The sequence below is a fragment of the Trachypithecus francoisi genome, unplaced genomic scaffold (genome assembly GCF_009764315.1).
Source record: "Trachypithecus francoisi isolate TF-2019V2 unplaced genomic scaffold, Tfra_2.0 Lachesis_group2, whole genome shotgun sequence".
Taxonomy (NCBI): Eukaryota; Metazoa; Chordata; class Mammalia; order Primates; family Cercopithecidae; genus Trachypithecus; species Trachypithecus francoisi.
In genome coordinates, this window is record NW_022681465.1 from 101,558,009 (window position 1) to 101,574,784 (window position 16,776).

General features: G+C 43.5%; 1 protein-coding gene across 7 annotated transcripts in view; it reads left to right on the forward strand.

Annotated features, from left to right (window-relative positions):
• The first annotated feature begins 994 nt into the window (after positions 1–994).
• NAIP (NLR family apoptosis inhibitory protein) overlaps positions 995–16,776 on the forward strand; it is a 48,152-nt gene continuing 32,370 nt past the window's right edge. For 3 of the 7 annotated variants that reach the window (XM_033179812.1, XM_033179813.1, XM_033179817.1), the window contains exons 1-6: positions 995–1,140; positions 4,954–5,524; positions 6,496–6,595; positions 12,446–12,527; positions 14,101–14,152; positions 14,425–14,544. In XM_033179812.1, coding sequence (XP_033035703.1) covers positions 4,957–5,524; positions 6,496–6,595; positions 12,446–12,527; positions 14,101–14,152; positions 14,425–14,544 — 922 coding nt within the window. In that variant the 5' untranslated portion in view covers positions 995–1,140; positions 4,954–4,956. Of the gene's footprint in view, positions 1,141–4,953; positions 5,525–6,495; positions 6,596–12,445; positions 12,528–14,100; positions 14,153–14,424; positions 14,545–16,776 lie in introns of those variants that run through there. The other 4 variants (XM_033179810.1, XM_033179811.1, XM_033179814.1 and 1 more) reach the window with 3 other exon arrangements.

Genomic DNA, 16,776 nt, shown 5'->3' on the forward strand with positions numbered 1-16,776 from the left:
AGTTGACACTATGAAAATAACAGAAAAGAAAGAGCTGTGGGAAATTATAATTGCTGAAATTTTAAACTACGATTGGAGAGCTGGAATATAAAGGAGAGGACAGCTGGGTGTGGTGGCTCACACCTGTAATCCCAGCATTTTGGGAGGCTGAAGCCGGCAGACCACTTGAGCCCAGGAGTGTGAGACCAGCCTGGGCAATGTGGTGAGTCCCCCATCTCTACACGAAATAAAGCAAAAAATTAGCTGGGCATGCTAGCACACATCTGTAGTCCCAGCAACTTGGGAGGCTGAGGTGGGAGGATCACTTGAGCCTAGGAGGTGGTGGCTGCAGTGAGCTATGATTGTGCCATTGCACTCCAGCCTGGATGACAGAGCAAGACCCTTAGAAAGTAGGAAAATAATATATGGGAAAAAAAAGTGATCAATTAATTTCTCACCTGAATAGTGGGAATACCAAAAGGAGTAAAAACAGAGTAACAGACAGTAGGAAGTTATCAAAGAAAAAATAGAAGGTAATTTCCCAGGCTTGATGGGAGACCCAAGAGTTCAGATTGAAAAGGCCCATTGAATACCCAGCCCAATGAATGTAGAGAGATCTACACGTAGGAGAAAAGATCCTAAAAGCTACCAGAAAGAGAGAAACTGTTACTATAACAGAAATAAGACACTAGCACCTTAACTGTTAACCAATCTCAACAAACTAGACTAAAGGCCGGGTGTGGTGGTTCATGCCTATAATCCTAGCACTTTGGGAGGTCGAGATGGGAGAATCGCTTCCGTCTGGGAGCTTGAGGCTGCAGTGAGCTAGGATCGTGCCACTGCACTCCAGCCTGGGCAACAGAGTGAGGCACTGTCTCAAGAACAACAGAAACAAAAAAACTAGAATAAAATACTTCTGGTGTGAGACTCCGTAGGTTTCATTACTCCCCTTGGGTTCTGACTGAATCCTGTTGACTCAAGACCTTAGAGCATTTACTGGTAACGTGTGACTGCGCAATTTGTTTTGCGTTTCAGTTCCTTAAATATTTTCTCACTGCCTCCTATTAAAGGAGGAACAGAGCATTTGTACTTCAGCCTTGTACTTTCCTTCCACTGGCCAGCATTCTCCTCCATTAGACTAGAACTGTGGATCAACCTCAGGTAAGTAAATTACCATCTCTGGCTAAGGTGATTTTCTTCTACACCTAAACCTATGGCCTCTTCTTTGTCTTGCTATTGTTTCTCTCTCTGGAGGCAGGATGGTATGGAGGAAAGAGGACAGACACTGGAGTCACACAGACTTGGATTTAAATCCTAGCTCCATGGCACAGTTACCTCAGTGGCACTCTTAGCACTGTAGTCAAAGAATATTAGACCTGGAAAGGACCTTGGAAATTACTTCTCCGCCCCCAGAAACAGCCTCTAGACTGGCATGATTGACCACCAAACTTTGTTGTGTCAGACAGGATGGATGTCTGCTGGTCTGCTGCAACCCTGTACTCATTCATCTCTGGGGAGGCCTGAAGCCTTGGTGCTGTTCCTTGGCCAAACCTAAATGAAATGTACTAGTCAGTGATTAATAGAGTCCTGTGCTGGGGTGGGAGACAGATCAGAGAGCAGCCTGTTTCTTGTTTCTTTCTTTCTTTTTGGAGATGAAATCTCATTGGCTTTGAACTTCTGGGCTCAAGTGATCCTCCCACTTCAGCCACCCAAGTAGCTGGGATTACAGGTGCATGCCACTGCCCCAGCTTGACTATACCAGCTTGTTGCTGGTTTTGAGCCCTGGTATGCAAGCTAGTGTTGGCTACCTGATCAGAGGAGTATAAAAGAGCCTCCGATGAGGTTACGGTTCTCCTCAGACCAAGGTGTCTTGCAGGTATCTAGCTGGTTCATTACTTAAAGATGAAGCACATTTTCCACATCCTTTGTGTCTGCAAAAGGACCCTAGGAACTGGGCCTGGTGTTTCACTTGCCTTTTGGTTTGTTGGAGGTTTTTTTTGTTTGTTTGTTTGTTTTTAAATCTATTCTTGACCTTTATTAAAGCCTTACGTGAGTATACTATGCAGAGTTTTCTGAGTCTTTTCAATTATCCAAACCTGTGTAATTGATGACAAGGGTACTGTGAATAGGATCATTAAATTTTTTTTTGTTTGTTTTTGAGACAGGGTCTTACTCTGTCACCCAAGTTGAGTGCGTGTCTCAATCATAGCTATATAGCCTCAACCTCCTGGGTTCAAGAGATCCTCGCGCCTCAGCCTCCCGAGTAGCTGGGTCTATAGGCACATATCATCACAGCTGCCTAACTTTAAGAAAAATTATTTTTTTTGTAGAGATGGAGTCTCACCATGTTGCCTGGGCTGATCTCAAACTCCTGGGCTCAAGTGATTTGCCTGCCTCGGCCCCTAAAGTGATGGGATTACAGGTGTGAGCAGCTTCACCTGGCCCCAGGTTTTTGTTTTGTTTTGTTTTGTTTTTCGAGACAGGGTCTCACACTGTTGCCCAGGCTGTAGTGCAGTGGCACTGAAGCCTGAAACCTCTGCCTCCTGGGTTCAAACAATTCTTATGCCTCAGCCACCTGAGTAGCTGGGATTACAGGCATTGCACCACCACACCCAGCTAATTTGTATTTTTAGTAGAGATGGGGTTTCGCCATGTTGGCCCGGCTGGTCTTGAACTCCTGAACTCGAGTGATCCGCCCGTCCCAGCCTCCCAAAGTGCTGGGATTACAGGTGTGAGCCACTGCACCTGGCCCCCCAGTTTTTTACTTTATAATTTAAATGATAGCTAAGGCTTTGGGAGAAAGATGAAAAGTGGGGAAGATTTAGAGCCACCGGTGCCAGGCTGGTTGCTGGGGAATCCCTGTTTGAATTTGCTGAAGTGCTACAACTCTCAATGGGAAGAAAGGGATGGCAATGGAACTTGAATGTGGTTGATGCAGAGCAAGAGGAAATAGTTAAATAGATTTAAAAAGAAATCCAGACACAGAGGAAGTCAGCCAAGAATCCAGCTCCCTAGCTGGTTAGGTTGCTTTGGCAAAAATGAAAGTAACTAAAAAAGAGCCCTGCATTGCCAAATCCAAGTTCCTTCTGTAAAGGGAAGGAACATGATGCCAAAGGGGAGTTGGGCAGATATTTCTTCTGATGGTAATGTGACCCTCATCTGGTAGATAATGACCAAGGAAACTACAGTGGGAGGGCATCAAGAGACAACTGAAACAGGGAACTACACAAGAGTTAAGTTTCCTGTGGACTGACAGGGCTTCCTGCAGAACCACTGCTGGACATGATATACATGAGTGACAAAGGAGCTCTTTTACTTGTATTAAGTACTGTCAAATGTACCTTCAAATGAATGTACATGTACACAAGGTGTGCTTGGTCTTCATTAGCTGAATTCGTTGAAGATCTTCAATTAGCTGCAGCTTTTGCTGGAATGTGGTTAGCTGGGCAAATTCCAAATCGGTTGAGCTGGACAAAGGTGGGAGTACATAAAACATATCTTGTAAAGGAGAACTGCCCAATTACACCCATAATTATTAGATGAAATACTCCCTAGAGGTGACTGAAACATTGAGAATGCGAGCAAGCACATTGGGACTGGTTCTATGAAACTAAAGTATCCCTTAATTTTATCTCTTTGACTTAAGTGATGATTGATGCTGTGATAAGAGGGCCTCCACCTTTGTGGAGTTTTTGTGTGACCCTACTACTGGGGAAGCAGGATGAAGTGAGAGGCTGTTGAAGACTTACTAGCTCCTTTGCTCCAAATTGTGCTGAATGATGAACAGATTAATATCATTCAAAAGAAAGGAGGCCAGGTGTCATGGCTCACACCTGTAATCCCAGCACTTTGAGAGGCTGAGGCAGGAGGATCGCTAGGACTGCTTCTATAATGGAAGGACATAAAATTATTTTGAGATCTGAAAACCCAGGACAGAGAACATTCTAGGGGAGAACCAGGGCCCTGACAATATGAAGGACTTCATTTTACCATTCTCCAGAGCAATTTGGTGACATATATAAAAATCTTAAAAAATATACATATGATTTGACTCAAATTCTCTTGAAACTTTGTCGTGAGGGAAAAATAATGACTGGAAAAACATTTTTTTGTTATAGGATACTCAATTATCCTATAACATTTGTTTATACAGAGAAAAATGGCAACAGCCTGAATGTCTTAAATGAGGAGATTCATGAAGCCATTAAAGAGTAACTTGCAGATATGTATTTATTAATGTGATATTATACATATATACACACACAGAGAGAGAATATATATAGAGAGAGAGGTTACATATATATACATATATATAAAGAGACACATGTAGAGAGATGGGATCTTGCTATGTTGCCCAGGCTGGTCAAACTCCTGGCCTTAAGCAGTCCTCCCAACTTGGCCTCCCAAAGCACTGGGATTACAGGCATGAGCCATCTCCCCTGGGTATAATTTTTAGTTAAGAGGAAAATAGTTCATAAAATAAAACCTTTGACACCCATAACCATAATTATAGTGGGACATCTGCAGCTTTGGCACAGAGCACTGGAACTTCAAACTGAACACAAAAGAATGATTTTTAAAAACTGAGTAATTTGATCAAATCATTGCTGCCAGGCTATCCAATTTTGTGTATGTTTTTCTTTAATGTAAATGGTAAGTATATGTTCGTGTTACCACATTGTGTCCATAGCTAATGTCTGGAAAGCTTCGTGAATGGAGGCAGATCGGTGTCTGTCCTGTTGGTTGCTAAATCCCCAGTGCCTCGCACAGTACCTGATATGTAGGAAGTGCTTAGTAAATAGTTGTTGATTAAGTAGACGAATACTGATATTTCATAATTTTCCCAACAATTTCTCTTTTGCGTTAAAATTCCAGGCATTCCTTTAATTCCTGGTTTCTTCAGAAACAGTGGGAAATGCTCTTCTAAGAAAAATCTTACTCTAAGGGATCAACCTGCTTTATTTCCCTTTTCAGAAAATGGCCACCCAGCAGGAAGCCTCTGATGAGAGGATCTCCCAGTTTGATTATGATTTTCTGCCAGAGCTGTCTGCTCTTCTGGGCATAGATGCAGTGCAGTTGGCAAAGGAAATGGAAGAAGATCAGCAGAAAGTGCAGGCAAAAATGCGGAAAGGCTACAACTCTCAAATGCGCAGTGAAGCAAAAAGGTTAAAGACTTTTGTGACCTATGAACCGTACAGCTCATGGACACCACAGGAGATGGCGGCCGCTGGGTTTTACTTCACTGGGGTAAAAGCTGGGGTTCAGTGCTTCTGCTGTAGCCTCATCCTCTTTGGTACCAGCCTCAGGAGACCCCCCATAGAAGACCACAAGAAGTTTCATCCAGACTGTGGGTTCCTTCTGAACAAGGATGTTGGTAACATTGCCAAGTATGACATAAGGGTGAAGAATCTGAGGAGCAGGCTGAGAGGAGGTAAAATGAGGTACCAACAAGAGGAGGCTAGACTTGGATCCTTCAGGAACTGGCCATTTTATGCCCAAGGGATATCCCCACCTGTGCTCTCAGAGGCTGGTTTTGTCTTTACAGGTACCTTGAAATTATTCTCTGAAGTGTTTCTCTGGCGTTTTAAGTTTAGGTTTCATTTTTCAATTGCTTTTGCAATATTTGGCTAAACTTTCTTCTCTGGTTAAATGTGTTATATTAGGTATAAGGTCTAGTTTATTAAAATTCAACGTCAATATTTTTATTTTCGCTCATTTTATATTTAGTACAGCCTGTGTTAATTTGCCAAATATACATAAAATAAGAAAGCTACTTCTCCTTAAACTTGGACCTTAGAAAATACTGGCTGTATTCTTAAGGCCCTGAAAAGATTAAATAACTCATGTGGTCATCCTGTTATCAGTCTCCTCACTCATCCTCCTTCTACGGCTCTTACATGGTCTTTCTTTGATTCTTCTCATTGCTGCAGTATTGGAGGGTTTTGTTTGTTTGTCCTAGCCCTGCCCTAGGGGTTATGATACGTAAATGAGAATTCTAACAATAACACCGATCATTTACTGAGTACTGTACCTACTTTATGCTAGGCATAGAGTGAGTACTAATTCTTATCCAATGAATTTACCCCTTTCTCTCCCATTTCACAGCTGAGTTCATGGAGGCTCAGAGAGTTTAAGAAACATGCCTATGTTTCTACCGAAATGTCATGGCAAAGCTAAAACGTAGATTTTCTAATTGCACGTTACTTCAGCTGGTCCTGGTGTTAGTCGGCTTCCCTATCACTTTGACCCTGAGAGCTCAAAGAGCAACATACCAGCTCTGGGAGGCAGCTGGGGAAGGATATTGAGTTACACAGCTTAGGGTTCTGTACCTGGAGCGCAGCCGTGGTGGAGGGCCCATTTTGGGTGGTGGGACTGTGGATGGAGACTCAGGCTAATAAGATCGGGAGTGCACAGGCACACTGGAGCATGTCTTGCTCCTGCACAAAACAATCAACTCTGTGTACATACCCTCTGGTGCCACTGCCAGGCAATCTAAATATTTTCCTTCATATATAGGTAAACAGGACACGGTACAGTGTTTTTCCTGTGGTGGATGTTTAGGAAATTGGGAAGAAGGAGATGATCCTTGGAAGGAACATGCCAAATGGTTCCCCAAGTAAGTAGATAATTTTTGCTTAAATCTTTCTTTCTTTCTTCCTTCCTTCCTTCCTTCCTTCCTTCCTTCCTTCCTTCTTCCTTCCTTCCTTTCTTTTCTTTCTTTCTTTTCTTTTCTTTTTTTTTTGAGACAGAGTCTTGCTGTGCCACCCAGGCTGGAGTATAGTGGCATGACTTCAGCTTGCTGCAACTTCTGCCTCCCAGGTTCAAGTGATTCTCCTGCCTCAGCCTTCTGAGTAGCTGGGATTATAGGTGAGCACCACCAAGACAGGCTAATTTTTGTATTTTTAGCCCCTTAAGATTTTTAATTTGTAGATTTCCTCTTTATCCATCTCTTTTTTCTTGTCACTTATTTGTTAAAGAAGCCATGTAATCTGTCCTGTAAAATTCCGTCTACTCTAGATTTGGCAAATGTGTTCCTCTGGCATCGTCTAACATGTTCCTCTACCTTCTGCATTTCCAGGAACCTGACACTTGGATCTAGCAGTCTGGTCAGGCTCAGATTCTATTTCCTTTCTCTTTCTTTCTTTTCTTTCCTTCCTTCTTTCTTTCTTTCTTTCTTTCTTTCTTTCTTTCTTTCTTTCTTTCTTTCTTTTCTTTCTCTCCTTTCTCTCTTTCTCTCTTTCTTTCCTTCTTTCCTTCTTTCCTTCTTTCTTTCTTTCTTTCTTTCTTCCTTTCTCCCTTCCTTTCTTCCTTCCTTCCTTCCCTCCTTCCCTCCCTCCTTCCCTCCCTCCTTCCTTCCCTCCTTCCTTCCCTCCTTCCTTCCTTCCTTCTCTTTCTTCCTCCCTCCCTCTACCTCTCTCTTTCTTTTCTTTCTGTCTTCCTTCCTTCCTTCCCTCTCTCCTTCCTCCCTCCTTCCTTCCTTCTCTTTCTTTCTTTCTTCCTTCCTTCCTTCCTTCCTCTCTCTCTCTCTCTCTCTCTATCTCTTTCTCTATTTCTCTCTCTCTCTCTCTCTCTTTCTCTCTTTCTTTCTTTCGACAGTCTCACTCTGTTGCCCAGGCTTGAGTGCAGCAGTACCATCTTGGCTCACTGCAACCTCTACCTCCTGGGTTCAAGTGATTCTCCTTCCTCACCCACCCAGGTCTGTGATTACAGGTGCACGCCGCCACACCTGGCTAATTTTTGTATTTTTAGTAGAGATGGGGTTTCTCCATATTGGCGAGGCTGGTCTCGAACTCCTGACCTCAGGCAGTCCACCTGCCTTGGCCTCCCAAAGTGCTGGGATTATAGGCATGAGCCACTGCACCCAGCCTCAGATTCTATTTTCTTTAACAAATATTTGTCACACACCTACTACATGCAAAGTTGTTGGTTGGATGCTAAATTAACCACAAACCTGGGCACAGTTATTTACATTTATAAGTTATCTTGCACATGGGTAGCCATGCCCACAAAAGTGAATGGAGGCCCAGCACGGTGGCTCACGCCTATAATCCCAGCACTTTGGGAGGCCAAGGCATGTGGATCATTTGAGGTCAGTAGTTCAAGACCAGCTTGGCCAACATGGTAAAACCCTGTCTCTATTAAAAATACAAAAATTGGCCAGGCGTGGTGGCAGGCATCTGTAATCCTACCTACTTGGGAGGCTGAGGCAGGAGAACTGCTTGAGCCCGAGAGGCAGAGGTTGCAGTGAGCTGAGATCGCACCACTGCACTCTAGCCTGGTCAACAGAGCAAGACTCCATCTCAAAAAAAAAAAAAAAGGTTGGGCACAGTGGCTCATGCCTGTGATCCCAGCACTTTGGGAGGCCAAGGCGGGCAAATCACTTGAGGCTAGAAGTTCAAGTGATGAACTCTCCTCTCCCCTCTCCCCTCTCTCCTCTCCCATCTCCCCTCTCCCCTGGCCAACATGGTGAAACCCCGTCTCTACTAAAAATACAAAAATTAGCCAAGCGTGGTGGTGCATGCCTGTAGTCCTAGCTACTTGGGAGGCTGAGGCAGGAAATTGCTTGAACCCGGGAGGCAGAGGTTGCAGTGAGCTGAGATCACACCACTGCGCTGCAGCCTGGGCAACAGAGTGAGACTCCATCTCAAAAGAAAAAAAAAAGGGAATGGATATCTTTGATATGTTTTGATATGTTATGTGGGAAAGCAATATGCACAATAAGTGCAGTGTGAGACTTTGAAAACGTTTAAAACCACTAAACTGTACATGGAGTTGTTTGAAAATACATAGAAAAACTTATGAAAATATATAAACTAAACTGTAGATACTTCTGGATCTGGATTTGTCAGGGGGTGAAGTAGTGACAGATTTTCACATTTATTTTGTTCATTGCTGTCTTGTTTAAATTTTTGGAAACAAGTATATATTACTTTTGCAGTTGAAAAGAAAGTGAGGAGATTAGGAGGGAGGAAGTAAATAAGGGAGGAGAGGAGAAAGAGAGGCAGGAAGAGGAGAAAGTTAGACAAGCAGATTATAGGGACGAATGAAGCTAGAATTGTGAAATCATTTGATAGTCACTGGCTCCTTGACGAATCAAAACAGCCCCCCAGGCAGTCCTTGTCCGAGCTGACAGTGCGCCATTTATGCTTATGTAACAGTGAACAGCAGCCCTGGCTGGAGCACAAGCCACTGCTCGTGGGCACCTGTCTCAGCTCGGGCCTCAGCTCAGGCTTCACTTAGCCTCAGGGTCACTGTGTTTAGTGTCGCTGGGTTATACACTGGACAAGTGCCAGTGGCACCATTCACACATTATCACATTATCACGTGACTGGCACCTACTAGAGCCACACATCCTGTCTGGAGGGGCCTTCATGTGCCTTCTCTACCATAGGACGGAGGGTAAGGTAATAAGCACAGGGAGGGGAGACAGCAGTCCAGCAACCCCTCTTAGAGCAGGAAGGAGCTCAGGCTGTCAGACAAGGGCAGGGGGTAGTGCAGAGGCTTAGGAGATAGAGCCAGGCTTGAATCTGCTGCTACCTGACTACCAGACCCTAGACAAGGGACTGACTTTGTCTGAATCTCATATGTAAAATGCAGTGTCAACCTAAAAAAAAAAAATTAGAGAAATATATCCCCAAATTTGTCAAATGTATTCAGGAATAAGAAAAGAGGGTTATGATTTGGAATGCACTATGGTAAACCACAGGCACGTGCGATGAGGGTAAAGGGAAGTTTTCTTGGCAAAAGGGAGAAGTTCACATAAGCTGCTTAGAAACAGAGTTCATAGCAATGCATGGTAGCTCATATGTGTAATCACAGCTATGTGGGAGGCTGAGGCGGGAGGGTCGTTGGAGGCCAGGAGTTTGAGATCAGCCTGGGCAATATGACAAGGCTCCAGTTTCTTGAGAGAGAGAGAGAGAGAAGAGAGGGGAGAGGGGAGAGGCGAGAGGGGCGAAGAGAATTCCTTGGTTCTGAAGGCTCAAAGCCAGAGTTGTTGTGTGTTCATTGGTGGAGATGCCATTCCTGGGCAGGTGTTCTTTTGAGAGCATCTCATCTCATCTTGTCTTATCTGAATTGCTGCAGTCCTAAAGAATGTGCAGTGATAAACCTTGTCATAGAAATATGTGCATACATGCAAGCAATGCAAAGCAGGAGATGTGTGACATGCGTGAAGGGATTTTTATGGGATTCTTAGAAAGTCTTTGGAACCGTTCCTATCTTGGACATGTAAACCTGAACCCCACTCCTTTGTGCCTTCCCAGCCCTATTTTGTGTGGGTCTGACAAAAGTGATTTCATCTTGCTATCTGCAACTTCCACAGCAGATAATAATATACAGCTTGTCTGGTGGCTGTAAGGATGAGAAAAAAAGTATATGGATCAAATGCTTTGTAAAAATTACGATGTATAATCTGAGGATGACTGACGACCAACTGTTTTGCCTTTCATTTGTTTGTCATCATAAGCATATGGTCAGTCAATAAAATTTAAAAGCTGGAATTAGAGCAAGAATCCCCAAGTTTCTTGCTGGTTACTCTGTTTTTAGTTTTTGGGGCTTTAATTTGTTGCTTCTTTTATAAACTCTCAACAAAATGAGTATACCCTAACACTTTTTAAAATGTGGCACTCCATAAATGTAAGCTGATTTTATGGTAATTTTTTAAGGTACTGAGTTCCTCCTCAATCCACATAAATCCTGAGGACAGGGAACCACGCTGTGCATTGTGTGCCGTATGGATTATGTGCAGACTTAGGGCAATCTTTGGAAAGATTTATACACCTGAAAACTGGGGACCCTGGCTGCCTATCACATAGAATCGTGACCCTGGGGAAATATACAGATCATCTGATGGCATCCATGTTCTCCTGTGATTTATTTAAGAGAACGATGGCAAGGTTGGTCACCTCCCCACTGGTGGAAGAGCAGGGACTAATGCTCCAGCCTTTGGGTTTGCAACCCATTCTTTGCTACAGCACCATAGAAAGAAAACTTAAATTTGAATTGGAGGAATTTTTTCTTTTTTTTTTTTTTTTTGAGACAGAGTCTCACTCTGTCGCCCAGGCTGGAGTGTAGTGGTACAATCATGACTCACTGCAAATTCTGCTTCCCAGGTTTAAGTGATCCTCCTGCCTCAGCCTGTCAAGTAGCTGGGATTACAGGTGCCTGCCACCATGCCTGGCTAATTTTTGTATTTTTAGTAGAGATGGGCTTTCACCATGTTGACCAGGCTGGTCTCGAACTCCTGGCCTCAAGCAATCCACCTGCCTCAGCCTCCAAAAGTGCTGGGATTACAGGCATGATCCCCCATGCCCAGCTGAATTGGAGGAATTTTTAAAAGTTAATTTTAAAACTGCTTCTCTTTTATGGGAAATGAATGTGTTTTTAAAATGGTATTCAATATGCTCTTTTTAAAAAAAATAAAAAATTATAAATTAACATCCATTACTTTTTTTTTTTGAGACAGAGTCTTGCTCTGTTGCCCAGGCTAGCGTGGAGTGGCGTGATTTCAGCTCACTGCAACCTCCACCTCCCAGGGTCAAGCGATTCTCCTGCCTCAGCCTCCTGAGTAGTTGGGATTATAGGCACCTGCCACCACACCCAGCTAATTTTTGTACTTTTAGTAGAGACAGGGTTTCACCATCTTGGCCAGGCTGGTCTCGAACTCCTGATCTCGTGATCCACCTGCCTCGGCCTCCCGAAGTGCTGGGATTCCAGGTGTGAGCCATCATGCCTGGTGCCTAATATACATTACTTTTTAATGCATGGTAATTTTTTGTTCGGTAGATAAATATATTATTGTTATTTTAAAAAGATTTTTTGTATTTATTTTTGAGACTGGGTTTCAGTCTGTTGCCCAGGCTGGAGTGCAGCAGCCTGATCGTGGCTCAGTGCAGCCTCCACCTCCCCAGGCTCAGGTGATCCTTCCCGCTCAGCCTCCCGAGTAGCTGGTACAAGAGAGGTGTGGCACCATGCCTGGCTAATTTTTTTATTTTTTGTAGAGACGGGGTTTCGCCATGTTGCCCAGGCTAGTCTTGAACTCCTGGATGTGAGCCACTGCATCTGGCCTATTATTTTAAATGTAGTTCTCTTTACTGCCAGTAGCTTTCATATAACCCCAGGTACTAGATTTAGTCACCACTGCTTAATTCCAAAAAACAAAAGCTCCATCCTATATTTACTGTAAACCAGTCTCTTTGATTGTGTTGTATATTTTATTTCAAGAAAAAAGTTAATCTGAAGATTTAATTTTAAATAACTACACATGTTGTCACTAATAGAAATAAAAAATAATTATATGAGAATAATGGTAATTCTCCTAAGTAAGTTTTGTGGTAAATTTTTGGGCAATTTTATTGAAGTATAATAAAATTCAACAATTCATTACGTTTTTATAAATGTTCATTGTGATATAGGACAGCTCTATCACAGTATCCGGGTAAATTTTAAATATATTCATTAATTACAGATGTGAATTTCTTCAAAGTAAGAAATCCTCAGAGGAAATTGCCCAGTATATTCAAAGCTACAAGGGATTTGTTGACATAACGGTAATGTAGAACAGCAATTTTTTTCTCAAGTCTTTGGATTACCTACAAATGTCTGACTCAGAAGGGCATAGGCATTCTTTTTATGTCACGGGTTTGATTTCTTTCTTCCTTTTTCCTTTCATTCCCCTGGCTCCCATCTTCAAAGTGAAAAAATATCACATTCACTTGCTGACCTAGAGCCTTTCTCTTTTTCCAGAGCTGGCTTCTGATGGGCTCTGCTTGCCTTCCTGATAGTCTTCCCCTTTATGAATGAAGCCACTTGGCCCAGCTTCCCCCTGCTGCCCCATCTGCACGCTTGCTATGATCTCCTGACCTATGCGCTGTCACCCACAGTGGGCCGCAGAGCTGGCTCTTCCCAGCTGGCTAACTATCCTGTATCAGTATAAATTTCCTAGTAGAGAGTGATGGGAAATTGAATCCAAACTGGCTTAAACAAAAATGAGAATGTATTGATTAACATGACTCAGAAGACCAGAGCTCTATAGAGAACATGGCCTGACAGTGGGGGAAGAGAGGTGTTTCCCCAAAAAGAAATTGGGTGCAGCTTTCCCAGAAGAATCAGTTGCTCAATATATAATACCCTGATGCATTTAGATACCATTCTATGTCTCTTACTTCCTCATTTGTCAAAGTACATCTGTGATATCTAAATGCAAGTCTGTTTTCAAGGTCAGTTTCCGGAAACAGTGACCCTGAGAAGGCTTCCTGCTGAGTATGCATAAATTTTCACAGCTTGCATGCGTGCGTGTGTGTGTGTGTGTGTGTGTATTTGCTTGCTTGCACTGCATAAAAACAATTGCAACATCAACAGAAATCAAAATTAAAGGAATGATTCTCCTACGACCCTGCTGTTCCATCCAATGAAACTCTTCATTCTGGGGAAAAGTTGCTTCAGTTCTTATTCACAGATAGGTATATACTTCATAAGTCAAACTATCAGGCCAGGTGCAGTAGCTCATGCCTGTAATCCCAGCACTTTGGGAGGCCGAGTTGGGCGGATCTCTTGAGATCAGGTGTTCGAGACCAACCTCAAGACTTCCCACATGGGCCAGGTGCGGTGGCTCACGCCTGTAATCCCAGCACTTTGGGAGACAAGATGGACAGATCACGAGGTCAGGAGATCAAGACCATTCTGGCTAACACGGTGAAACCCCATCTCTACTAAAAATACAAAAAATTAGCCAGGCGTGGTGGCGGGCGCCTGTAGTCCCAGCCACTTGGGAGGCTGAGGCAGGAGCATGGTGTGAATCCAGGAGGCGGAGCTTGCAGTCAGCCAAGGTCACGCCACTGCAGTCCAGCCTGGGCGACAGAGCAAGACTCTGTCTCAAAAAAAAAAAACTTCAACTTGGTGTCTGTCTCTACTAAAATTACAAAAAAAAAAAAAAAAATAGCTGGGTGTGGTGGCACATGCCTGTACTACTCGGGAGGTTGAGGCAGGGGAATCACCTGAACCCGGGAGGCGGAGGTTGCAGTGAGACGAGAATGTGCCACTGCACTTCTCAAAGTGGAAGTGAGTGAGACTCTGCCTCAAAAAAAAAAGACAATCAACGACTTGAATTTTAATTTCTCTCAGGGAGAACATTTTGTGAATTCCTGGGTCCAGAGAGAATTACCTATGGCATCAGGTAAAAACTCAAACATTTTCCAGAGGCTTTGCTTGTTTATTTCTTCTTTTGATTTTTTTGTCCCTATCTCTTTTTGTCTTTTCTTCCCCCATTTGTTTTGAAGCACAGTCTAGACATCATTCCATCTGTAACTGTGAAGGGACAACTTGAACACTGATACTTGCAATATCAAAGCCTACTGGTCTCTTTAATTTGTGCAGCAGCAATAAAGATATAGAAAGAAAAAAAAAAGACTAAAGCCTGCTGGTCTCACCCTGTGCTTTTTATTCAAGCTTATTGCAATGACAGCATCTTTGCTTACGAAGAACTACGGCTGGACTCTTTTAAGGACTGGCCCTGGGAGTCAGAGGTGGGAGCTGCAGCACTGGCCAAAGCAGGTCTTTTCTACACAGGTGAGTCAGTAGGTTGTGACCACTTGCTTGCTTGACCTTTAATTCCCACATAGACTTGATGCTCCTGGGCTTGCGTTTAGCTACACTCAGCAATCTCCACTAGCTTCAGCATTTCTTTTTCTTTTCTTTTCTTTTCTTTTTTCCTTGGAGACAGAGTCTCGCTCTGTTGCTGGAATGCAGTGGCACAATCTCAGCTCACTGCAACCTCCGCCTCCCAGGTTCAAGTGATTCTCCTGCCTCAGCCTCTGGAGTAGCTGGAACCACAGGCGTGTGCCACCACACCCAGCTACTTTTTTGTATTTTTAGTAGAGACGGGGTTTCGCTGTACTAGTCAGAATGGTCTCAATCTCCTGATCTCGTGATCCGCCCACCTTGGCCTCCCAATGCTGGGATTACGGGCGTGAGCCACTGTACCAGGCCTCGCTTCAGCATTTCTTATAGATTCTTTTTCTTTTCTTTCTATTTTTAGAAACAGGGTCACCCAGGCTGGAGGGCAGTGGTGAGATCATGGCTCACTGCAGCCTCGACCTCCTGGGCTCAAGCAATCCTCCTGCCTTGGCTTCCCAAAATGCTGGGATTACAGGTGTGAGCCACTGCACCTGACACAGATCCCTTTTCTTTCCTGCATCATAAATCCTCTCCCAGTTTTCTATTCCTCCCTTAGGTGGTAAACCTTCACATTTGAAACCTGAAGGTCTGGACTAACAATGAATACAAGTATTCTATTTGTGATCATCATCGTGTCTTTTCTTTCTACACATTACTCTCCTCACCTCTTGTCCCCCGACAAGGTGCTCCTAGAAACTGTCACAGGACACTTCTGCTTATATTTCTTTCATCAGAACTTAATTGGATGGGCCAGGTATGGTGGCTCACACCTGTAATCCCAGCACTTTGGGAGGGCGAGGTGGGTGGATCACCTGAGGTCAGGAGTTCGAGACCAGCCTGGCCAATATGGTGAAACTTTGTCTCTACTAAAAATACAAAGAATTAGCCAGACATGGTGGTGGGTGCCTGTAATCCCAGCTACTTGGGAGGCTGAAGCAGGAGAATTGTTTGAACCTGGGAAATGGAGGTTGCAGTGAGTTGAGATCATGCCATTGCACTCCAGCCTGGGCAACAAGAGTGAAACTCCGTCTCAAAAAGAAAAAAAAAAAAAAAGAATTCAGTCAGATGGAGATGACCATACCTAGCTATAAGAGAAGCTGGGAAACCTAATCTTTTTCCTGTGTGACAATGTGCCCAGCTGAAAATTGGGATTTCTATTAGTATGGAAGAATTTGAGATAGTAAGAACATGGATAGCAATCTCTGCCACATTCTGCCTGCAGGAGAAAATCAGGAAATTCATTTTCATGATTCCTAAACATGCAGCATCTTCCACCAGATTGTGACATTTTTCTCTTTAGCTGCTGGTCATTAGGAAGCACCTCTGCAATCCACAAATGATGGGCTGGTTCCTCTCAGCTAAATCTTTACCTGAGATACATGATGATCAGGGAAAGGTTCCTAGGTACCTTGCTGGTCTTGCTCAGACCAAACACATGCATAAGTTACAGTGGAGGTTAATGCAGATCTTTAACTGAGAGATCAAGTAGCTGTCACAAATATCACAGAGCAATACAGAGAAAGAGAATGTAGTTGTCACTCTACCTAACAGACATATTCCATTGGGAAAAATAAAATCTGACTGCCTCACCATCTTAAGCCTTTGGAAAGAGTGTTTGCCATTTCTCCCTACTCTACTGTGTCTTCCTCTTGTCAGCCTTCCGCAAGACCCCTCTGACCAGTGTCCTCGCCCTCTTCCTTTCAAGTCCTCCACCTCTCCACACAAATCCTAATCATCTCTCACCCTTTTCAGATCTTGCAAGCTTTAGGATCTCATATTTCTGGGAGGCTTTCCTCTGCTCCAGCTTTCCCAGAGTGGAAGGAAGATGACAAATGCTCTGTTTCTAGTTTGATCCTTTTGCAGAGCTAAATATCAGTTTCTTTCCAAAGACATATAATCTCACAAAGAGACTTAATCCTATTTCTGGTGTAATAAACCTGGCAGTAATGTGGTAAGATGCAATTAATTCTTCATGCATTCACTTACATAAGGGCTGCTAGATTTGCTGATTTTTTTTTCTTGAGCTCTAAATATATTCTTTCTGATTCATTCATTAAACGAATACTAATTGAGTGCCACATGAGTGCCAAGCACTCTTCTAGGTTCATGTCATTCATTAGTGAG